The 23,689-nt window shown below is 44.4% G+C and overlaps 1 protein-coding gene across 1 annotated transcript in view; it reads left to right on the top strand.

Annotated features, from left to right (window-relative positions):
• Positions 1-680: 680 nt before the first annotated feature.
• Positions 681-23,689, top strand: part of LOC146712216 (alpha-2-macroglobulin-like) — a 41,095-nt gene continuing 18,086 nt past the window's right edge. Inside the window, exons 1-18 of the mRNA XM_085451890.1 lie at positions 681-814; positions 894-1,074; positions 1,172-1,325; positions 5,090-5,142; positions 5,248-5,268; positions 5,818-5,983; positions 6,058-6,142; positions 6,239-6,380; positions 11,110-11,227; positions 11,321-11,430; positions 11,528-11,695; positions 11,930-12,157; positions 21,145-21,208; positions 21,303-21,448; positions 21,854-22,003; positions 22,887-23,030; positions 23,137-23,239; positions 23,336-23,483. Coding sequence (XP_085308016.1) covers positions 735-814; positions 894-1,074; positions 1,172-1,325; positions 5,090-5,142; positions 5,248-5,268; positions 5,818-5,983; positions 6,058-6,142; positions 6,239-6,380; positions 11,110-11,227; positions 11,321-11,430; positions 11,528-11,695; positions 11,930-12,157; positions 21,145-21,208; positions 21,303-21,448; positions 21,854-22,003; positions 22,887-23,030; positions 23,137-23,239; positions 23,336-23,483 — 2,261 coding nt within the window. The 5' untranslated portion in view covers positions 681-734. The remainder of the gene's footprint in view (positions 815-893; positions 1,075-1,171; positions 1,326-5,089; positions 5,143-5,247; positions 5,269-5,817; positions 5,984-6,057; positions 6,143-6,238; positions 6,381-11,109; positions 11,228-11,320; positions 11,431-11,527; positions 11,696-11,929; positions 12,158-21,144; positions 21,209-21,302; positions 21,449-21,853; positions 22,004-22,886; positions 23,031-23,136; positions 23,240-23,335; positions 23,484-23,689) is intronic.

Genomic DNA, 23,689 nt, shown 5'->3' with positions numbered 1-23,689 from the left:
TCTCTGTGTGAAACTTCCTGTTTTACTTTGAAGGTCCGTGTCTTATGTGAATGTGTCCTGCTTTGTTTGTCTCGTCAGTCCTGATTTCTCCCAGCTGTGCTCTCCTTCTGTGTCTCATTCCCCTCGTTACTCCCCAGTGTATTTAAACCCTGTGTTTCTCTGAGTCAGTGTCGCGTCGTCCCTCATGCTGTGTGGATCTCCCTGTGAGTTTAGTTTGTGAGTTTTCAGTTTAGTTTGCTTTGTATGTCTTTCTCCTGCAAGCGAATAAAGCTGAGTTCTTTGTGTTTAAACCTCGTGCCTGAGTCCTGCATTTTGGTTCCAACTCCTGCCTGCCGCACAGCGATTCATGACAGTAGTTCCCAGTGATTAGAAAATATCAGTAGTTACAGACTACAGGGGTGTATCCCAGCACTGGTGTTAAGACAAACATGGACACATACAGAATAGAAATAACTTTTTGTAACAGCCGAATTAAACTCTGAGCTGATTTAGAAACATCACCTCGGAGCACTGTATGTTACTGTAATATTTTACACTGAACAACAAGCTTTACTGTTGTCTATAGTTTAGTGTTCAGTGCTGAAAGCAGGAATGGGATTTTGTAAATGTGTAAGTGATAGACTTTGTGGAGATCAGAGTACATGAGTGCGTTTCAAACACGTGGCTGTTATGTGGGTGGGGACGATCAGCCGATATTTAGCCGAAGCTGACACTGAGAACGATCACAACCAGTCATGGACCGTCTCTGGATCCTGAGCTGCACTCTGTGTGTCCTCCTGAGCTGGATGCATGTGGATCAAGCGGTGGCTGAACCGTGAGTTTGTCTTCAGCGTGTTTTTGTCTGTGTGAGTTGTTCACTGCAGTAACTGCTGTATGTGTGATGCTGTATGCAGCCAGTACCTGGTGGCCATTCCTGCAGTTATTGAAGCTGGAGCTGAGGCCAAATTCTGTGCAACTCTCCGACAGCCCAGTGGGACTCTGGTCATGACTGTCACTTTGATGTCCCGAGAGAAGAACACAACCTTATTCACGCATACGTCAAATGAGGCCTTTCAAACCTGTGTTCAGTTTGAGGTTGGCAACCAGCACTTTCACACACAAAGTGTGTTTGTTAGTTGTTATCGTAAGCATTATAGGCTTTAATGACTATCTAAATATCCCACTGTCTCAGGCTCCTTTGGTACGAAAGGAGGTGCAACATTTTCAGGTGGAGGTACGAGGAGACACATTTTACTCCAAACAAGTCAGAAAAGTGATGATCCGAGCGTCTGATCCCGTCACATTCATCCAAACAGACAAACCCATCTACCTCCCTGGACAAAAAGGTAACAATGTGCTGTTATGTTATATAAGACATGTAGTTCATTCAAATTCCAGCATCATGAGCCAGCTGCTCCACCATCTCCAATTTGTGTAACAAGTTTTGTGGTCCAAAATTTGGACACACATACAGTGATTGATGTGAAATGTTTGCTTCATAGAGCAAAATTTTTTCAAGATATCAATACGGTCGATCGAGATGTTTATTCGAAGTTTGAAATCCGACTCCATCTTTGAACATAACTACCGTATTTTCCAGACTACAAGGCGCACTTAAAATCCTTTCTTTTTCTCAAAAATTGACAGTGTGCCTTATGTATGAATTCTGGTTGTGTTTACTGACCACAAACAGATTTTATGTGGCACACAGTGCTCAAAAATCTGTCAAAAAATGTTTTAGTACGCCTTTGGTAAGGTACGAAGCCGCACTGCTTGATGGATTGTCGGAGCATTACGGCTACCGTAATCAGAAGCCTCGCGGACTCGGCCTAATCTGGGTCCTAAACGCCGTCACTTCAGGTCCTAAAATCAAATGAACACTGCAGCATCACTGAGAGTTAAAAACTGTCTAAATTCTTTCCTCTTTAATAAAATGATCAGCCTTGCTGCTTTACCAGGTGTAACAATTAAGTTTAACATCCAGGCATCCATGCAAACAGAATTTATTAAATTTAGAAGTTAGAAGTTAGCAGGAAGTTAGCTCACTGGTTTTGCTAGCTTGTAAAACATGCTATGCTATCACTTCCAACATAAATGAAGACAGAAAGCTAAACAGCAGTGATGTTAGTAGGGTTACTGAAGTTGGGCTAGCTGGTATATAATGATGTGCTACGTGATCGCTAGCGACACAGCTATGTTAGCATAACATAAACACAGTGAAGCTGGAGGATGAACGCTAAATTTTTTCCATTCGATAAACGTTCCCGATGGTTTTTGATGAATGCAATCACATGGAAAGATGCTTTAAATGGACCAAACTTCAGTCAGGAGAACAAATGACATAATCCATCCACAATACCAGGTTAGTCATTATTATAAGATAAGATAACCTTTATTAGTTTTGTTACAGCCGAAAGTGGACAAGTTACATAGCATAAATTATAAGGCGTTTAATGCGCCCTATATTCCAGTACGCCTTATGTATAAAAACAGACCCGTTTCAGACACGTTCATCGTCAGTGCGCCTTATCGTCCGAAAAATATGGTATTTTAAAAAACAACAAAAGGAAAAAAAATCCCACAAGTTTCATATTTGAGCTCACACTAAGGAAGAACTTCACATTGCAAAAGACAGCTACTGACAACGAATGGTATGCAGTTATTTCACAGTGATGAGAAATAAAACATGCAGAATACTCAGAGTGCACAACTTCCCCCAAAGGGCAAAGGCCATATTATATTTTCCATTTTGAGACCTGCTGCTGTGATGGAGAATTAGGCAGTAATTCAGCTTAACTTTGTAATCGGGGACAGAGAGCACAAAATGAATCATGTCTGAGTAATGCCTCTTAGTTTATTTCAGAGTCAAATTATTTTTATGTGAAAGTTTAACGGTTTTAATTTTTAAAACTTCACAATAAAATAAATATGTTTAAACAAGGCTTTGGAATTCAAAGTACAAAAAAATCGTGAGGGAAGAATATGGAGGGCCTCGGGTGCCAAAATTTATTAAACACATAATTAAATAATAAATTAAATGTGTCATTAATTACGCAGTGACAATTACAATGTTGCGTGGAGATCAGGGGCAGTACCCCTGGACTTGCAGACCGGGCTGGTGGTCCCCATTTTTAAGAAGGGGGACCGGAGGGTGTGTTCCAACTACAGGGGGATCACACTCCTCAACCTCCCTGGGAAAGTCTATGCCAGGGTGCTGGAAAGGAGAGTTCGTCCGCCAGTCGAACCTCAGATACAGGAGGAACAATGCGGTTTTCGTCCTGGTCGCGGAACACTGGACCAGCTCTTTACCCTCTCGAGGATACTCGAGCGTGCATGGGAGTTTGCCCAACCAGTCTACATGTGTTTTGTGGACTTGGAGAAGGCATTCGACCGTGTCCCTCAGGGTGTCCTGTGGGAGGTGTTGCGGCAGTATGGGGTGTCTGGCCCATTGCTACGGGCCATTCGATCCCTATACAACTGTTGCAAGAGCTTGGTTCGCATTGCCGGCAATAAGTCGGACTCATTCCTGGTGGGTGATGGGCTCCGCCAGGGCTGCCCCAAGTGGAGGAGTTCAAGTATCTCGGGGTCTTGTTCGCGAGTGATGGGAGAAGGGAGCTGGAGATCGACAGACGGATTGGTGCTGCGGCTGCAGTGATACGGAGGCTGCACCGGTCCGTCGTGGTGAAGAGGGAGCTGAGTGTAAAAGCGACGTTATTGGCCGACCTACCCTCACCTATGGCCATGTGCTGTGGGTAGTGACTAGGGATGGGTATCGTTTAGGTTTTATCCGATACCGGTGCCAAACTTTTGAAACGGTGCCGGTGCTCAAACTGGTGCTTAAAGAATGGAGAACACAAAATTGGTCCTCTCATGGTCAGCTGTTTTTTTGTAAAAAGATAACAATGTTAGCCTTTTCTGCAGCTATGTGGCATATATGGTATCACTCTTGGCTGGAAGCAGTGTTTAAAGAATGGAAAAAACACAAACTTTGTCCAAGAACCTCTCATGTTTAACTGTTTTCCACTTTTTCTTTGGTCATTTTAGCCTTTTTGGCCAGGGTGAAGGGAGTATCTGCCATCAAACAAGAGGACAGCCGCATGTAGCTATGATGATGTTTGCTAGTTCACCTTACCTGCATTAATGTAATAACGTGGTTAGCCTACTCAATGTAAATTACACACGAACAACATTAAGCTACTCACGCAGAGAAGAACGGCTGCTGCTGCCATCATCATCATCATCATTTCTGCTACACTGGCAGGGCTAGGGGCCAGGACTCTCCTCTTAGTGTTTTTGGGGGATGTTGCTAACTCCGGGTCGATAACAGGCACCACACCCGCAGTAGATGTGCTCGGTGTGAGGTCTCGCAGCAAGCTATCAAATACGGCGCGTTTCTGGGCTTTTAAAAAAAACGCTATGCGTCGCCAGGTGTTTCATCGAATTTGAGGTGTTACCTCCTTTGACAGTATCACAGTATCAGCTTAAAGCACTTGTTGCTGCTGAGTTTGCATCTTTTGCTGTGAAGTACAGCCAGACTTTGACCGCTTCGACTTGGGCATTTTTAATCTGTAGCTCTGCTCTAAAAGAACGTACGTACCTGGACCCGCCTACTATCCTCGGAAACGTAAAATGATTGGCTAGAATCTAAAGTGTATCACAGCTCAGGAAAAAAAAGCACCGAAATAAAGCACCGAAATGTGCGCTGCTTTTCGGTCTGGTTACTACCGTTTATGTCAGAACCGGTGCCATCATGGCACCGGACACCGGTACCCATCCCTAGTAGTGACCGAAAGAAAGAGATCGCGGATACAAGCGGCGGAAATGAGCTTCCTCCGAAGGGTGGCTGGCCTCTCCCATTAGAGATAGGGTGAGAAGTTCGGCCATCCGGGAGGGGCTCAGAGTAGAGCCACTGCTCCTCCACATCGAAAGGAGCCAGCTGAGGTGGTTCGGGCATCTGACAAGGATGCCTCCTGGGCGCCTCCTGGGTGAGGTGTTCCATCTTGGCTTGCTGTGTAGGGTAACCAATCACATCCATGTTTGATAAGTTGCAGTGACTTTGTTTTAAAGTATAAAGAGAGAAACAGAGGTAACCTCTCAATTTTTCTCAAAGTGAATTTCAGAGTCGTTGCGATGGATAATAAAATGCGACCTGCCAATCAGCTGGTGAGTTTTTGAATAGTATTATTAATAATGCTGTTTGCAATTTGGATGCAGTGATTTACACAACAGTTTCTTAACTCCACCTGTCTTTCTTCCTTTTTCTTTCAGTATGATGTCATTGAACTTCAGGTAAGAGGGCGCCTCTAGAAAAGGCTTTTCCTTCTCTTGCAAATGCATCAACACAACACTGAACACATGCAGTCAGACAGACTTGAAGGTTCCCTGCTCACTGCTTGCATACACACTGCTTCCGCAGTATTACTCCAAGTTACTGACAGTGCAAGCTTTAAAAACTGGACAAAGTGGGTTGCATGTATGTAATACACACCGTGCAGGGGTCTGTTCTGTCACTTGATGCCCCACATGTGAAAATAAAATGACAGTGATTAAATCAAATTAATAATTTTGATTTAATTACTGCACAAACACAGCCACAGCTTCCCTGTCATTACAGCTTAGGTTTCTTTATATCACTTAACTTTTAAACATCTATAAACAAGTGCTTCACATCTAGAAGAGGACAAAGCTGGCTACAGATGAAGACAGGACATCTTTATGTCCCCCTAAATTTATATTGTCCCGTTTTAGCTCTAATGTTGTTGAAAAGGAAAATAAAGAATCTAGTTGGTACTGTACTTACACCTGTGTAGTAGCTGTCACTGTCACTTGATTTAACAGGATCCTCACAGTAACAGGATTGGACAGTGGCTAAATGAAACATCCAATAGCAGAATACTGCAGCTTTCTTACTCCTTGGACGCTGAGGCCCGTGAGGGACCGTACCAGATCATTGTGTCAGTGGGTGAGAGGAAAATATCTCACAACTTCAAAGTGGAGAAATATGGTAAGTCAGTCTTATTTATTCTTAAATTCTTTGTTGTAATGGAGTGCAAATGCTGACATTCATATTTCCCCCAGTTTTACCCAAATTTGATGTGACAGTAAATATATCTGAAGAAGTGAGTATTGGGCAGGAAGACATTGAAGCTAAAGTGTGTGCAAAGTAAGGAAAAGTTCTTTCAGGACAAATTATGTGTTGTAAAATCTGGAGTTTGGAGAGCAAATGACTCATAATGTTTACTTATTTTTCTTTATACAGGTACACGTATGGACAGCCTGTACCAGGACGTGTTACAGTCAATGTGTGCAGACCTACTAATGTGTATAGCTTTGGTATATCGACGTACGATCTTTTGGCCCTATTGCAGATAAGTGCGCCCTGCCACACAGAGACAAAGCAGGTACAGTTATGGCTTCATTTCTCTTTTTTCCCTGATACTTTGGGTACATTCAGGCCCCTGCATTAGCATTACAGCAAACGGGTTGCCTGCTGTACCCAGCTGAACTGGCGCCGTGTGTCCTCTTCACTGTTTTCCCCTACATTTCATCATCTCATACTTTCATCCACGAATTTGAATTTTTAGTGATATCTCATCTTTCTTGGACGGACGTGTCAGCTCCAAAGGAGTGAAGTGGTTATTGTTGTGCCTAAAAGGCTGCATAGGTTGTGTTGGTGTTTCTAATATCTGCTAGATGATTAGCTTTACTGGTAGGGCTAAGGCAAGTGGTGTGTCTCATCATGTCTGTCACACAAAAGAATACAACTTCTGTGAGAAATCTAAGAACTTCAAAAATCCTCTGATCAGACTGTGACACCTAAACAAACTGAACAAATATACACATATCCAAAGATTCAGCTCCTGTTAAAAGTTTGAACAATTTAGACTGATTTACTGAGTTACTGCTCAGTGTTGGGAAGGTTAAACTGTATTCCACTACTATTTCTGTGTGATTTATTACTATTACTGAAGGCTACTCTCCACACCAACACCAACTAGATGTTTAAATCTTAATATAAATGAGTAACAGTAGGTGGACATTAGGTAAAGCTGCACTTTTTGCAGCGATCTCGTATAGAAAACTATTCCGCGCGTATATAAAACAGGTCCGTGACTCCGAACCGTAGTAAAGGGACCTCTGGCTAATACGTTGGGTTCATGTTGGGCACGTAGCCAAAAACTAGCATTACTTTGTTGTCTGGGTCAAGTTTGCTAGTGAGAGACAGAGAGAGGCATTGAAAGGCTGCTGCAACGGAGCTTATTGTTTCAGAGGAAAACACGAACACAGTGTACAGTCGAGTCTCAAAACAGTGGCTTTCAAAAGTATTCGGCCCCCTTGAGCTTTTCCACATTTTGTCACATTACAGCCACAAACATGAATCAATTTTATTGGAATTCCACATGAAATGTTTGATTCCAAACATTTGTTACAAATAAATAACTGAAAAGTGGGGGAAATAGCTACAGTGGTTTACTGAAACATGCAAACACAGATTCAAAGAAGGAAATGGGAGTAAAAGATGGATCGACAATGGGATAAAAGTTCAAACTGGTTGTTTGCTAAGTTGTCTGTTATGTGTAGAAACAATAATCCCCTGAGGCAGGTGTCCTTGTTGTGCTTGGATGGTTCATAGGTCAACATAAAGTGCCTGATCGAAATAAAGGAATGAAAAAAAGAAAAGTTCTCTAAGAATGATCAGGTATGGGGACTGAACTGGAAATGAATGTAAAAGCTGCCAAAGTCTCAACACAAACTGCTCAAGCCCATTTTAAAATGGGCGATCGTGGCTCAAGAGTTGGGAGTTCGCCTTGTAATGGGAAGGTTGCCGGTTCGAGCCCCGGCTTGGTCAGTCTCGGTTTTGTCCTTGGGCAAGACACTTCACCCGTTGCCTACTCGTGGTGGTCAGAGGGCCCGGTGGCACCAGTGTCTATCAGCCCCGCCTCTGTCAGTGCGCCCCAGGGTGGCTGTGGCTACAAAGTAGCTGCCATCACCAGTGTGTGAATGGGTGGATGACTGGTTGTGTAAAGCACTTTGGGGTCCTTAGGGACTAGTAAAGCGCTATACAAATACAGGCCATTTACCATTTAAAAATTCCCAAGAAGGTTTGTTTAGTTGGAGGCCAACAAACAAACACACAAAAAGGTAGTAGGTGAAGATTTTTTTCACAGTACTGTATAACATATATATGGTAGTACTGAGATTTTGAGGATGTAAATGAGATGCTGCTGGGAAATTTAAACGATACAGTGGTTTTGTGAGGTGATGCCATCATACTGCTATACAGGCCCAGCTCGACAGGATGTTTGGGATGTTGTGGAGGATACGGCGTCTGTGTTTTCCAAAAAGAATTTCAGATTTCGAATCATCTGAGCACAGAGAAGTGTTTGTCGTTTTAAATGAGCTTTTGCCCAGAAAAGAATGCAGCGTTTCCAGTTCACATTCACATTTGACTTCTTTGCGCAATGGAGCTTTAATCAGAATCAGAATCAGAATACTTTATTGATCCCTGGGGGAAATTATTTTTTGTTACAGTGCTCCATTTTAAACCAACATTAAGACAAGACAGACAATACACTAACTAAGAATAGTACAATATATACATATATATACATACATACATACATAAGTCACTCATAAATAAATAGTTGGAAAAGAAACATGTGTAGCTGTAGCAGCAAACAGTGTGTTAAGTGGATGCGTTGTACAGGGAGCCACAGGCAGGAATGATTTCCTGTGTCGTTCAGTGGTGCATCATGGGTAATCTCAGTCTCTCACTGAACGAGCTCCTGTGACTGACCAACATGTCATGGAGTGGGTGGGAGGTGTTATCCAACATTGTCTTTATCTTGGACAGCATCCGCCTCTCCGACACCACCTTGAGGGAGTCCAGCTCCATCCCCACAACATTGCTGGCCTTACGGATTAGTTTATTAAGTCTGTTGGCATCTGCGACCCTCAGCCTGCTCCCCCAGCATGCAACAGCATAGAGGATCGCACTGGCCACCACAGACTCATAGAAAATCCTCAGCATTTTCTGGCAGATGTTGAAGGACCTCAGTCGCCTCAAAAAATAGAGACGACTCTGGCCCTTCCTGTAAAGTGCTGTGGTGTTTTTAGCCCAGTCCAGTTTATTGTCAATGTGTACTCCAAGGTATTTATAGTCCTCCACAATGTCCACACTAACCCCCTGGATTGAAACAGGGGTCAAGTGTTTCCTGGTCTTCCTGAAGTCCACGATCAGTTCCTTGGTCTTTGCCACGTTGAGCTGCAGATGATTCTGCTCACACCACGTGACAAAGGAGTCGACCACAGCCCGGTACTCTGTCTCATCATCCCTGCTGATGCATCCAACCACCGCAGAGTCATCAGAAAACTTCTGAAGATGGCAGGTCTCTGTGCAGTGGCTGAAGTCTGTGGTGTAGAGGGTGAAGAGGAAGGGGGAGAGGACAGTCCCCTGTGGTGCCCCTGTGTTGCTGATCACCTTGTCAGACACACACTGTGGGAGACGTACATATTGTGGTCTTCCTGTCAGGTAATCAACAATCCAGGACACCAGAGAAGCATCCACCTGCATCGCTGCTAACTTATCACCCAGGAGGGTCGGCCTGATGGTGTTGAAAGCACTGGAAAAGTCAAAAAACATGACCCTCACAGTGCTCGCCGGCTGGTCCAGATGGGTGTAGACACGATTGAGCAGGTAGATGATGGCGTCCTCTGTTCCGAGACGAGGCTGATAAGCGAACTGAAGGGGATCCAGATGTGGTCTTACTATGGGTCGCAGCTGGTCCAGGATGAGCCTTTCCAGGGTCTTCATGATGTGGGAGGTCAATGCCACGGGCCTGTAATCCTGGAGGCCACTGGGACGTGGCGTCTTTGGTACAGGGACGAGGCATGATGTCTTCCACATCACCGGGACCCTCTGCAGACTCAGACTCAGCATAAACAATTTATGAAAGACTCCACACAGCTGGGGGGCACAGGTCTTGAGGACGAGGGGACTCACTCCGTCTGGTCCAGCAGACTTGCCTGAGTGAAGTCTCCTCATTTGCATCTCAACCTGGTATTGAGTGAAGGTGATGGGTGGGGGAGGGGTGTCAGGAATCTCACAGGAGGCAACATGTGAAGAGAGAGGCTGGCACAGTGGTGTGGTTCTGGATTCCAGGCTGACTGCAGGTGAGGTTGTGGGGGTGGGAGCAGACACTGTGGTGTCGAATCTATTGAAAAACAGATTCAACTCGTCGGCTCTATTCTCACCTCCCTCAGCTCCCCTGCTGTTGGTTGGCCTGAATCCAGTGATGGTCTTCATGCCCCTCCACACCTCTCTCATGCTGTTCTGCTGGAGTTTCCACTCCAGCTTCCTCCTGTAATTGTCCTTAGCCTCTCTGATCTTGTCCTTTAGTAACACCTGGATCTTCCTCACCTCCTCTTTGTTGCCCCCTCTGAAAGCCCTCTTCTTGTTGTTGAGGAGGGCTTTGATGTCCTTAGTCACCCACATAACCTGCATTTGTGGGTGGCACGGTGAACTTTGTGCGCAGATATTGATTTGTGGAAGTGTTCCTGAGGCCATGCAGTGATCTGAGTGGCAGAATAACAACAGTTTTTCATGCATTGCTGCCCAAGGACCTGGAGACTGCATCTGATAGTGGATTTCAGCCTTAACCTTTGCATGTTTTGATGACATTGTGCGCTGCAGATGATGAGATATTCCCCGTCTTGATAATTTTACATTAATGAAATTATTCTGTCATTGTTCTACAATTTGTAGACACAGTCTGTTGCAGATTTGTAAACCTCCGCCCATCTGTATTTGTGAGAAACTCTGTCTCTCTATGATGATCTTTTTATACACATTAATCTGAATGATCTGTTGCCAGGTAACATAATCAGTTGCAAAATGTTCCTTCAGCTGTTTATGTTTAGTACAACTGACCCCTCCAGACTTTTGTCCCCCCACCCTGCATTTTTAAACCATATTGCTTTCATCAAATTCTAAATGAGCTCAAGTCTTTCATGACTCCTCTCTAGTTTGAACATTTAATATATTTTATAGATTCGATTGTGAATGAGATTTGATTCTAATTTTGGTTTATTCTTGTATTAGTGATTTTCTTTCTTTATTGCTCTTTCCAGGCAGACAAGACTGGCTGTGCAACTTTTTCCTTCAACATGTCAATTTTTACTAAAATGGACCAAAAGGTGCTTCAAGATGTTCTGGATATCAGGGCCAAAGTGGAAGAAGAGGGAACAGGCAAGTTGTGTTATTCCTTTAAAATGACACATCGATGTGTATTTAACCAAAAAGGCATTCACAGGATTGTAACATGAACGTTTTTACATTCAGGTGTTTCACTCCCTCAAGAGAAGAGAGTCACGATTTCTTACGTCCTTGGAAAAGTGTCTTTCATTAACGTGCCCAAGGTTTGGGAACGGGGATCTAATGTGGAAGGAAAAGTAAGCCTAACATGTTGTTTTCAGCTCAGTTTGTCGTAGCAAAGCACATTTAAATTGTTTGTATTTTCCATTGATAGAGCATTGTGTTCTTCAACAGGTCAGAGCAGTGTACCACAATAATACACCAGTTTGTGACGCACCGGTCTACCTGTTCACGGGACGAATGTGGCAAGCATGCTCACTACAAAATCTGACAACTGACAGCAACGGTGTGGCCTCATTTTCTTTCAGCACTGATAACTTTGACCAGGATATCCAACTCCATGTGAGCTGACACACGGAAACAATGTGTAATTTAATGCAGCCATGACAGCAGCATGAAGCCACAATTGGTTTGTGATAGGCTGCAAATGTCCAAATACCTCCCACAGTAGGAAGCTGCAATCCTGAAACAGTTTATGACTCATCTTCCTCCACCTTTGCCCTGCTTATAAAGCCTCGTTGACCAATGTTATTTGTAGATCAAGTTTTTAAATTTTTGTTTCCTATCCCCAACTAGGCAAGCCTGACACCAACAGTGGGCTACCCAGGATACAAAACTGCATACTATGACAGGGGATTTCACACATTATCCATGTCCCAGCCGTCTTCTCCTGATATTAAAACAATCAGCTCTCTAGAGGTACAGAAGAAGGATAAACCAGTGTCCTGTGACGCAGAAGAAGACGTATCAGTAAACTACACTATAGTGGGAGAGTCTCCGGGGTCTGTGGATGTCATTTATCTGGTGAGTTATCTCTCAGCTTGTCACTTTATGGCATAACTACAAAGTTTACCATGACCAGACTTTTTGTGTGTTTGCTAAAAAAGTACTGTTGTAATGCCCATCATGACTGAAGAAGAAACTTTCAGTCCATCATGAGAATCCAGCAGCTTCGATCTGTTTCAGCCTAAATACCTGATCCAGCCCAAACTATATGCTTTAGCAAAAAGGAAAACTAGGGAGGGCGTCTGTCTCGTGAATCACAGACTTCATGTCTGGTTCCTCTGTTTTGTCCCTCATTATTTTCTGTCAGCTTTGTCACGGCTGGCAGCAGTCGTGTTGTGGAATGAAAGGAGGACCCAAAATGCGGCAGTGACTGATGATTCGAGTGACGTTTATTTACAAGGTGGCAGTGGCAGAAACAGGCAACGAAGCGTGAGAAATTACTAACGGAAACCTAAACTGGGAGAAACTAAAGAGCAAACCTGAAATCTTAACGAAACGGAGAGCAGAGCAGAGAGACGCAGACTAAGGAACAGGATACCAAGAAACACAGACGAGCCGACAACGAACACAGACCGACACCCACTAAATATACACACACAAGGTAATCGGGTAATCACACACAGGAGGGAAGAACAGCTGAACCCAATACACATGAGGACTGGAGGACACAAGCTGAACACAATGACAGACAGACACAGACCTTCAGAACAAAACAGGAAATCTAGAACCCGAACCGGACACAAGGGGGGAGGACACAGAATAACTAGAACAGAGGAAAATAATCATAAAACACAAAACGCTGGGTCAACGACCCAGCACCATGACAGTACCCCCCCTCCAAGGGCTGGCTCCAGACAGCCCAAAACAAAAACAGACGACCAACCCAGGGCGGGCGGCGGGGGGTCCAGGACGGAGGGACCAAAACCAAACAAAAAACAAGCTCCAGTGATCCAAAAGAATTGTCCAAAACACAACACACACTGGAGTCCCTGAACAGGGTCCCAAAACATAGTTCAGGAGGCCATCCCGGAGGCTGACCACTCAGGAGCCTAGAACAGTTCATCTCCGGGGGCCGACCATGTGGAACGCAGTGGTGGCGACGGGGAAACAGTTCAGGCGGCCGACCGTGCGGACGGCAATGGGGAAACAGTTCAGGCAGCCGACCGTGCGGACGGCAACGGTGGCGGTGACACAAGTCCGGAGGCCGGCCGCGCGGAAGGTAGTGGTGGCGTTCGGGAGGTCGTCCATAGTGGCGATGACGCCCAACAAGCGGCCTGGCAGATGATCGCCAATGTCGAGGCGGCAGTTTGGGACCCAAAGGCTGCGTGGCCCCCGCAGCACCAGGTGAGACGGAGGCTGGACCAGGCGACACTGAGGATGCTGAAGCTGGACCAGGCGACGGCGTGGGTGAAGCAGAGAATGGACCAGGCAACGCTGAGGATGCTGAAGCTGGACCAGGCAACGGCGTGGGTGAAGATGAAGCTGGACCAGGCGAGGATGATGAGGCTGCAGCCGGCGAGGATGATGAGGCTGCGGCTGGACGGGCTCCTCGGGCCCTCCAGCTGACGAGGCAGGAAACTGGCTAGGTTCTCCTGAACCTCGAGCTGACGAGACTTGGGGGTGGACGGGCTCCTCGGGCCCTCCAGCTGACGAGGCAGGAAGCTGGACGGGCTCCTCGGGCCCTCCAGCCGACGAGGCAGGAAGCTGGCTAGGTTCTCCTGAACCTCCAGCTGACGAGTCTTGGGGCTGGACGGGCTCCTCGGGCCCTCAAGCTGACGAGTCTTGGGGCTGGACGGGCTCCTCGGGCCCTCCAGCTGACGAGACTTGGGGCTGGACGGGCTCCTCGGGCCCTCCAGCTGACGAGTCTTGGGGCTGGACGGGCTCCTCAGGCCCTCCAGCCGACGAGGCAGGAAGCTGGACGGGCTCCTCGGGCCCTCCAGCCGACGAGGCAGGAAGCTGGCTAGGTTCTCCTGAACCTCCAGCTGACGAGTCTTGGGGCTGGACGGGCTCCTCGGGCCCTCAAGCTGACGAGTCTTGGGGCTGGACGGGCTCCTCGGGCCCTCAAGCTGACGAGTCTTGGGGCTGGACGGGCTCCTCGGGCACTCCAGCTGACGAGGCAGGAAGCTGGACGGGCTCCTCGGGCCCCCCAGCTGACGAGGCAGGAAGCTGGACGGGCTCCTCGGGCCCTCCAGCTGACGAGGCCGGAAGCTGGACGGGCTCCTTGGGCCCCCCCAGCGAAAACCGTCTCAGAACCAGTGGGCACTGGAGCCCCTGGCACACACAGGACAGAACCAGCAGGTGCGGGGACCTCTGGCAGACGCAGGACAGAACCAGCAGGCGCACGGGCCTCTGGCAGTAACAGAACAGGACCAGCAGGCACGGTGGCCTCTGGCAAACACAAAGCAGACTGCAGCTGCACAGAGCATTGACTCAGCTCAGGCAGCCACAGCCGGGTGCAGTCCTCAGCTGGCTTCTTAACCTCCAGGGGTCCAGAGTCGGCTGGGGGCTGAAACCCAGCCTCTGGGGAGGCCCTGGGGTGCGTCACAGTCTCTGAACTGGCCAGCTTTTGAGGACTGATTACAATATTGTGTGGTTTGTCTCTCTGCTTAAAATGAACAGATGAAAAATTGTTCTTTGGCAAACGGAGTGTTTTAAATATTTAGGCATAAATTTACCGAAAGATCTTACAAAACTATTCGAACAGAACTACCTACCCTTATACAAAAAAATAAAGGAAGATATAGTAAGATGGAATTTAATTCCTTTCTTTAGTTTTAATTCAAGAATTGATTCTATTAAAATGAATGTATTGCCAAGATTTTTGTATCTATTTCAAACCCTACCAATAGAGATTAACCAAAGTCAATTTAATGAGTGGGATAAAATGTTATCTAGATATATATGGCAAGGTAAAAGACCAAGGGTTCGCCTTAAAACACTACAGCTGGCTAAGCAAAAGGGAGGATGGGGCCTCCCTGACCTCAGATATTATTATTTTGCAGCGCAGATGAGAGCAATAATATGCTGGTGTAACCAATCATACACTGCCCAATGGAAAACCATTGAGGAACAAATGCTGTCTATACCTATTCAGGCAACTCTAGCTGACAATAACTTACAAACCTATATAAAAAATACTGATAACATGTGGGTGAAAAGGACCCTTAAAACATGGAGAACTATTATAAAGGAATATAAACTCGAGACCAATATTACAGTTCTTAAATGGTGTGCTTACGACTCAGAGTTCAAACCTAATGAACTGGATTCTAGATTCAAGGACTGGACAGGTAAGGGCATAACAGCCCTGTGCAGTATAATGAAGGATGGAAAATTGTTCAGCTTTGACATGCTTAGAAAAACATTTTCATTAGAAAAAGAAGACTTCTATCGATATCTGCAGTTAAGGCACTATGCCGACACGAAGATGAGAAACGTAACAATGATAAACACACGCTTGATGGAACTGTTTATAAAAAGCTATAACTCAGAAACTATTGATAGAATTGTATCATGTCTCTATAAGGGTCTAATGGATTTGAAACCACATTCGACTTCATATATTAGAACAAAATGGGAGAAGGAAGGAGGGATAAAAATATTAGAGGAAGAATGGACGGCAATATGGAGATATCAGTGGATGTGTACTAGCTCACAAAAGTGGAGGGAATTTGGCTGGAAGTGCCTAATTAGATACTTTATAACACCTTCTCAGAAGTCTCATTATGATGATAACCCCCCTGCTTGTTGGAGGAACTGTGGAAATCAAAGTGTAAATCATTACCATATTTTCTGGGACTGCTCAATCTTGAGGGATTATTGGAGAGAAATACATAATGCCTTACAGGATATCTTTAAACGTGAAATACCTCTCGAGAGTAAGACTATGTTCTTTGGATATATACCTCAGGAATGGCCTAAATATGATAAACATTTAATAAATATTTTATTGGTGGCCTGTAAAAAGAATATCACCAGAAAATGGTTATCCCCAGAGAGCCCAAACATAAGTACATGGATGGAAATCACAATGGAAATTTATAACATGGAAAAGATAACAGCTTCTGTTAACCACAAGCTGGAGAAATTTACATCATATTGGGAAAACTGGGTTAAATATATCACGCCTCATAGGCCAGATTTTACTATTACAAACCAATAATTATGATGTATGTATATATATTTATAGGATCACCCCATACCAACACATCCGTGTTTTTTTTTTCTTTTTCTTTTTTTCTTGTTTTTTTTTCTCTTTCTTAGGTTTGTTAGTTTTGTTTTTTGTTTTTTGATTTTCGGATTATGTGATGGTTTCAATTACTTTTATCGTTGTAAGTATTCTTCCCTTATGACTTGGATGTAAATTAAAATACTATTTCAGTATTTAAGGCAGATAACCTAAGTATGAAGAATGCTTACATGATGTACATACTGTGAATGCCTGCTTTTGAAACCTTAATAAAAATATGAATTAAAAAAAAAAAAAGAAAAATTGTTCTTTTCGGGTTGGATTGACTTAGCTTGTTGTACAGGAGGAGTAGGTGAAGATGATGGCTGAATAGGTGGCTGAGCTGATGATAAGGCTGATGAGTCTTCTACCAACTGAGCTACTGACTGGGCTATGGGCTGTAACATAGTTTGTAGTAAGTCTGGCTGTGACTGTAACTGAGCTATGGGTAGTGAAGCTGAATGGGGTGGAGGTGACGGCTGGGCTGCTAACTGAGCTACTGGCTGGGCAGCTAACTGAGCTACTGGCTTGGATGCTAACTCAAAAAACACAGCCCCGGTATAAACAGTCACAAGGTCTGGCGAAACAGAAAGAGTGTCTTTTCTACTCACCACAGCCGGCAACACAGAACTCTCGGGGCCCGGCTGTGGCAATGGGCGTCGGCAGTGTGAATGTCGCTTCCTTCTCGGAGACAGCTCCGACCGGCCGGGTAATTCTACATCCGGCGGGCCGGGCCGCAGATTCCCCGGCGGGCAGTGCAAAACATTCACCACCGGGCTGGGTCGGGAAGCGGTAGCGGCTGGAGGGTGAAGGTGCAGTTCTTTTAGAATGAAGTCCTGTGCGAGCAGGTGAAGAGAGTCCAGTAGCCAGGGGTGAGTAGAAATTAGCTGCTGTAGCCTGGCTTCTACAGCGTGGTGAAATTACTCTCCCTCACGTTCAAGCCACAGGTTAACCTGTCACGGGTAATGGGGAAATACGGACTCAGTCGCGGAGCTCTGGATGCGAAGCAAACAGTGCATTTATTTACAGTGCTCAAAAACAGTCTCAAAACACAAAGCGAAGTACAAAAATTCAACGGTGATCATCTCCAAATTCCCAGTGGTGTGCAGGTGAGTCTCCCAAGTGATTATCCGAGTGTGTTTCTCCTCCGAGAGCTTAATCCAGCGGGCTCCTTCTCTCCAACCTTCTGCTCCGTATCACTTCCTCCTACAAACGAGTGACAACAACAGGTGAGACAGGGTAGCCGGCTAAGGCTATGTTACAAGTAACAAACACTCTTTACTACCGAGCTTCCAGTACAATCCAGCGTCGGCTGCCATCCGGACACACAGTTAAATATCTCAGTCCACAACGAAGGATGATCAGTGACAGCTGGGTGGCAAATTAGGTGCAGGTGTATCAGCCACTGGGTGGAGGAGGAGAGAGAAGCACACACATACACACACAGGCAGGTCGCCCCGGGAAGGACCGTCCGACCATGACATAACCAACCTCGAAATGGAGTCAATCAATTCCTCCCGAAACTCCTGGGAAGGTGCGGTTGCTGCTGGGTCCATGTTTGGTCGGCTCGTACTGTCACGGCTGGCACCAGTCGTGTTGTGGAATGAAAGGAGGACCCAAAATGCAGCAGTGACTGATGATACGAGTGACGTTTATTTACAAGGTGGCAGTGGCAGAAACAGGCAATGAAGCGTGAGAAATTACTAACGGAAACCTAAACTGGGAGAAACTAAAGAGCAAACCTGAAATCTTAATGAAACGGAGAGCAGAGCAGAGAGACGCAGACTAAGGAACAGGATGCCAAGAAACACAGACGAGCCGACAACGAACACAGACCGACACCCACTAAATATACACACACAAGATAATCGGGTAATCACACACAGGAGGGAAGAACAGCTGAACCCAACACACATGAGGACCGGAGCAGACAAGCTGAACACAATGACAGACAGACACAGACCTTCAGAACAAAACAGGAAATCTAGAACCCGAACCGGACACAAGGGGGGAGGACACAGAATAACTAGAACAGAGGAAAATAATCATAAAACACAAAACGCTGGGTCACCTTTCTCACTCACTATGTGTTAACAGACCTCTCTGCATTGAATCATATCTGTTATTAATCTTATTGTAGGGTCTACCTTACAATAGAAAGCACCTTGATGTGACAGTTTTATTGATTTTTGTTGGCCTTTTTTGCGCTCCATCTCATCCCAAACCATCTCCTTTGAGTTTAAGTCAGGTGACTGTGGAGGCTAGGCCATCACTCTCCTTCTTGGTCAAACAGCACTCACACAGCCTGGAGGTGTGTTTGGGGTCGTTGTGCTGTTGGAAAATAGATGATGCAATGGCATGTGGCTGCAGGATGCTGTGGTAGCCATGCTGGTTCAGTGTGCCTTCAGTTTTGAATAAATCCCCAACAATGTCACCAGCAAAGCCCCCCCCCCCCCCACACACACACATACACACTATCACACCTCCTCCTCCATGCTTCACAGTGGGAACCATGCATGTAGAAACCATCCATTCACCTTTTCTCTGTCGCACAAAGACACGTCAGGTGGAGCCAAAGATCTCAACTTTGGACTAATGAGACCAAAGCACAGATTTCCACTGGTCTAATGTCCGTTTCTTGTGTTTCTTGGCTGAATCGTAGCATAAATGAATCACTCACTCACTCACTCACTCACTCACCCCCTCCCTCCTGGCTCACAGCTTCTTCTTCTGCTTGGTTGGCAACCAATGTTAAGGCGCATTACCGCCCCCTGGCTCACAGCTCAGTGGACATTTAGATGAGAAAATATATATTTAACACGTGAGGAAAATACTAATAAAATAAAATAAAAATAAATAAAATAAATGTTACCTTTAGAAATCTTTTTTTTTTTTGCTCTTTTTTGCTCTATAAAAATGGTTGTTTTTCTTTTTCAATCACTTATCTTACCTGTAGGATTTACTAAAAAATGGAAACAAATTAAGTTTGAGTGAAAATGTAAATTTTTTGCACTCTCTGGTCAACTGACTCAGTGACTCAAATGACTCAAAACACCCGATTCACTTTGGTGAGTGACTCACTAAAACTCGATTCAGCAAAAAGAATCAAATTTACCATCACTACCTGCTACTGGAACTCTGTGTGGCATTTATCTGGACTCTAATCTGAGCTGCTGTTAACTTGTGATTTCTAAGGCTGGTGACTCTGATGAATTTATCCTCAGCAGAGGTGACCCTTGGCCTTCCTTTCCTGGGGCGGTCCGCATGTGAGCCAGTTTCATCGTAGCACTTGATGGTTTTTGTGACTGCACCTGGGGACACATTCAAATATGAATTCTAACAGTTGTGTCAGCTGTTCTGTCAGCCGTGTACCAACCTGACTTCTGCACAAAACAACTGATGGTCCCAACCCCATTAAGAAGGCAGGAGATTCCACCAATTGACACTGATAAGGCTCACCTGTGAGGTGAAACACGTCAGGCGAGGGTTTGCAGCACTGTTGTGCAGCAAAGTTGTGTACAGGGCTTTGAGTGCTCAGAAAGAGTAGAAAAGCGCTATATAAGAACCAGTCCATTTACCATTACCATTCACTGCCAGTAAAGCAAAGGGCAGCTCTGAGGACTCTAAAACATAAAACATATTTAGAGATATTTATATACTTTTCTTTGCTTCAGTATGCATCTACATTGTAGAAAGTATTAAAATAAAAATTAAAAAAACACTGAATGAGAAGGTGTGTCAAAACTTTTAACTGGTAGTGTATATCCACCAGTGTTGGTCAAGTTACTTGAAAAAAGTAATCAGTAACTAATTACTGATTGCTTCCCCCAAAAAGTAATTAATTACTTAGTTACTTAGTTACTTTTTAAAAACACGATTTACAACCTGAAGAGGTGATAAAGCGATAGATCTTTCAGCCCAATTCTACTTTTTCTGCATAATCCATCATACAAAATGTAATCAAATGGAAAAGTCTCTTTTTAAAACTTGTTTTATTAGTTTTAATCTTTTAACTTCATGCATCAAGCAAAAATTTAATTATATGCAACATTCTCTGACTGGAAGAAATTAGTTCAACATTTAAACCTGTTTTCTGCACATTCCAGCACATAAAATAAAATATTTTTTGTGTTTACACTCAGTCTTTCAAATAGATGCAAGTAAAACACAGCAGAAAATAAATAAAGTCAAAGACTCAGCGGTCCTGTTGCTCTATTTTCACCTGTAAAGCAGGAGCGGGGTAGGCGGAGGTTTACCCTGGTGCAGGTGTGCCGCGGCGGTCAGTTAAAGAATCCGCGAGTTTCTCTGTGAGTTTCCCATTACGTCGTAGCTACTCGGTGCTTGTTTGGAAGTTTAGGGGTTTTTTCGCTGTAAAAAGAAGTTTTCTTCCCACGCACAGCGGACACTAATGTTTTTGTCACTTTTTACGGAATCAAACTCAAAGTAAGGTCAGTACTTCCACGCTTTAAACGCTGCACGCTCATACTCTCTCAATCAATATGTGATCCACTGTTGATCTGCACACAGCTGTTGTCACGAACGGCGCACTCGCTTACGCCACTGTCGTGAGACATTCTCGCAAAAAATCACGGTTTTAGTAACGCAGTAACGCAGCGTTCCTACGGGAAAGTAACGGTAATCTAATTACCGATTTTGCAATAGTAATCCCTTACTTTACTTGAAAAAAGTAATCAGATTACACGTCACTGCCCATCTCTGATGTCCACAGATATCAGTGCTAGTTCATTCTTGTTTTTAAATGATTTCTGTCTTCCAGGTGTTGTCCAGAGGAGCTGTCACCATGCAAGGACAAACACAGGTTGAAGTGCAAGATAGATCGGGTAAAATTTCCATATTTCCACAAATGCCACAGCCAAGCATTGGCGTTGGTCTGTTTTGTTGATCTGTGGATGCATGTTTGGACCTGTGTTTCAGTGAATGAGGGCCAGGTGTCCTTTAAAGTCAGAGTGTCTCCTGAGATGGCTCCAGAGTTCCAGGTTGTGGCTTATGCCGTCCTGCCAAGTGAGGATGTAATTGCCCACAGTGCTGACTTCTCTACTGACAAATGCTTCAGCAACAAGGTGAGTGTAATTCTAGAGGTGTGCTGTGTGTTTGGTGTCTGCAGTCATGCCATGTCGTTCAAATCAAAGTCAAATTCAGTTGGCTAAATCACCTGAGGATTTCTAGCATCAGTAAATGGACTGGTTGTTGCACAGCTGTTTCTACTCTACCTAAGGATTCAAATTGCTTCTTTATATGACCTCATGACCCGCTCACTCCCATTTATACAAGCACTTTTTCAATGATGATGCAAGTCCTACCTATCTAACACTGACACAGTGTTCATACAGTGTCCAACGTGGGCTACAGCCATCACATGGGACTCATGATTTGTCACTCACCACAGTGAAGCAGCTCATTTAGCCAGCAGTGCGTGGGGACTCATCACAGTCACTAAACTTCTACGGGTGTTTTGTGTGTGTCAGGTGTCAGTGGAGTTTTCACCGTCTTCAGCCGTCCCAGGTGAAGAGACCAACATGCAGGTGACGGCCCTGCCACGTTCTCTGTGTGGTGTGAGCGCCATCGACAAGAGCGTTCTCATCAAGGAGCCTGGGAAGACTCTGGATGCAGATAAGGTAACTGCTGATATTAACACCAGTGAGGTGGACACATCCCTTATTTCCAGAGCCCGTAGTGTCGTGAGTTACCAGCAGCTCATGCCTTCGCTCCGGTACTTGTGTCCTGATAAGTATTCTTTGGGCAGTCGTACATTGAACTGTTTTAAACAGTCAAATGCTGAGTTTGTCTTAAAGCAAACTGGTATAAAAAATACAAGGTTACAAATGCATGTGTCTGTGATGACAGTCTTTCTAGCGAGTAAGTAAGTACCATGCTTGTTGCTCATGTGGTTGCAGACAGCAATATTTTAATCTTATAAAATTAATTCCTTTTGAGCAAATTAATATTTCAGCATGGAGATAAATCCAGGATCATGACTTTTTTTTTTTTAGCAAATAATTCAACCATGCAAACAAGTGTATGACCTGCCAATCACTGTCTGCTTTACTTGAGAAGAATTTAACTTTGCACCAAAACTGCTCAAATACACGAGTATTTGTTGATGTTAAACATACAGCAAAACCTGGAAAAAGTGAGACTTAGTGAGTTTAAGGAGCTACAGAGACAGCTTCAAATGGAGAACACTTACTGTAGCCATATAAGTCACTAAGAACGATGTGGTGTTTATAGTAAAATTGTAGAACTTCTGTAACATTTGGTAAACAGATACTTCAACTATAACACCTCACATCTGCGAACACTTACTGCTGACTTGATCATTTTTATTTATTTATTTTTTCAGAATTCTTCTTAGATAATGTAGCAATTGATTTGAGCCTAATCTGTACTTGTATTTACACCAGTACTACAGGTAAGAGTTAAAAAACACATGTGGATCAAATGTGACCAGGCAGGCAATAAATGTTTGGAGGTTTTGCTGATCTGCACTTTTCTTTTCAGATATTTGACTTGCTCCCACTCAAGAAATCCTCAGGTATCCCGTATGAAGTTCATGATGCTACAGAATGCCTTAATGTGAGACCAAAAAGATATGTTTTGCCGCACCCCAGTCAAGAGCAAAATGACGCCTATGCAGTTTTCCAGGTAACATACATGTATACCTGTGAGTCCGTCAAACATAACGTAAATACAATAGTTTTTGTTGTTGCACCAGTTTTTGCTGATCTTTGTGTGCTGCTGAAATATGTAGAAAGTCGGACTGAAGATGGCGACAAACTTGCTTTTTCGATTGCCTTCATGCCTCAAGTTCAAAGGAAAAGTCTACCATGATGACTCTCATCATGTCTCCTACAGTAAATCTTTCACTTGTTTGTGTTGTGTTTTTGATACAAATTTTCTTTTTATTCACCAAAAAGTAAACTGGTAATTATTTTTCTCTTTTTATTTAGGTATGCTTCCCCGGTTTAGAGATGGTTCTATACGACTAAGTAGTCCTGTTGTGGGATCTGCTGGGCAGCTTCCTCGTGAAGCTGCACCAATAGAGACAGCTCGCTCTTTCTTCCCTGAGACGTGGATCTGGGATCTGGTGGAAGTTGGGTAAGTATCTGTTGTGAAGAGATCTGGTGCATATTCCATTTTAAAAAGTTTATACGATCACATTTAGAAACCCATGTGAACTTTCTGCTGTGTCTTTGCACACATGAAAAAGATGAAAATAGAATAATTGTGAGTTTTTTCTTGAGCATGTTTTGATGCTTCAGGCTGATGTTTTGTCATATTTAAAGTTTTGTGGGATACATTAT

This window comes from Copadichromis virginalis, linkage group LG3 (genome assembly GCF_057382275.1).
Source record: "Copadichromis virginalis isolate Kocher_CV1m ecotype Utaka linkage group LG3, C_Virginalis_male_GT1.1, whole genome shotgun sequence".
In the NCBI taxonomy this organism is placed as follows: domain Eukaryota; kingdom Metazoa; phylum Chordata; class Actinopteri; order Cichliformes; family Cichlidae; genus Copadichromis; species Copadichromis virginalis.
Note: the sequence above shows the minus strand (reverse complement) of the source record. Positions and strands in the feature narration are given on the sequence as shown.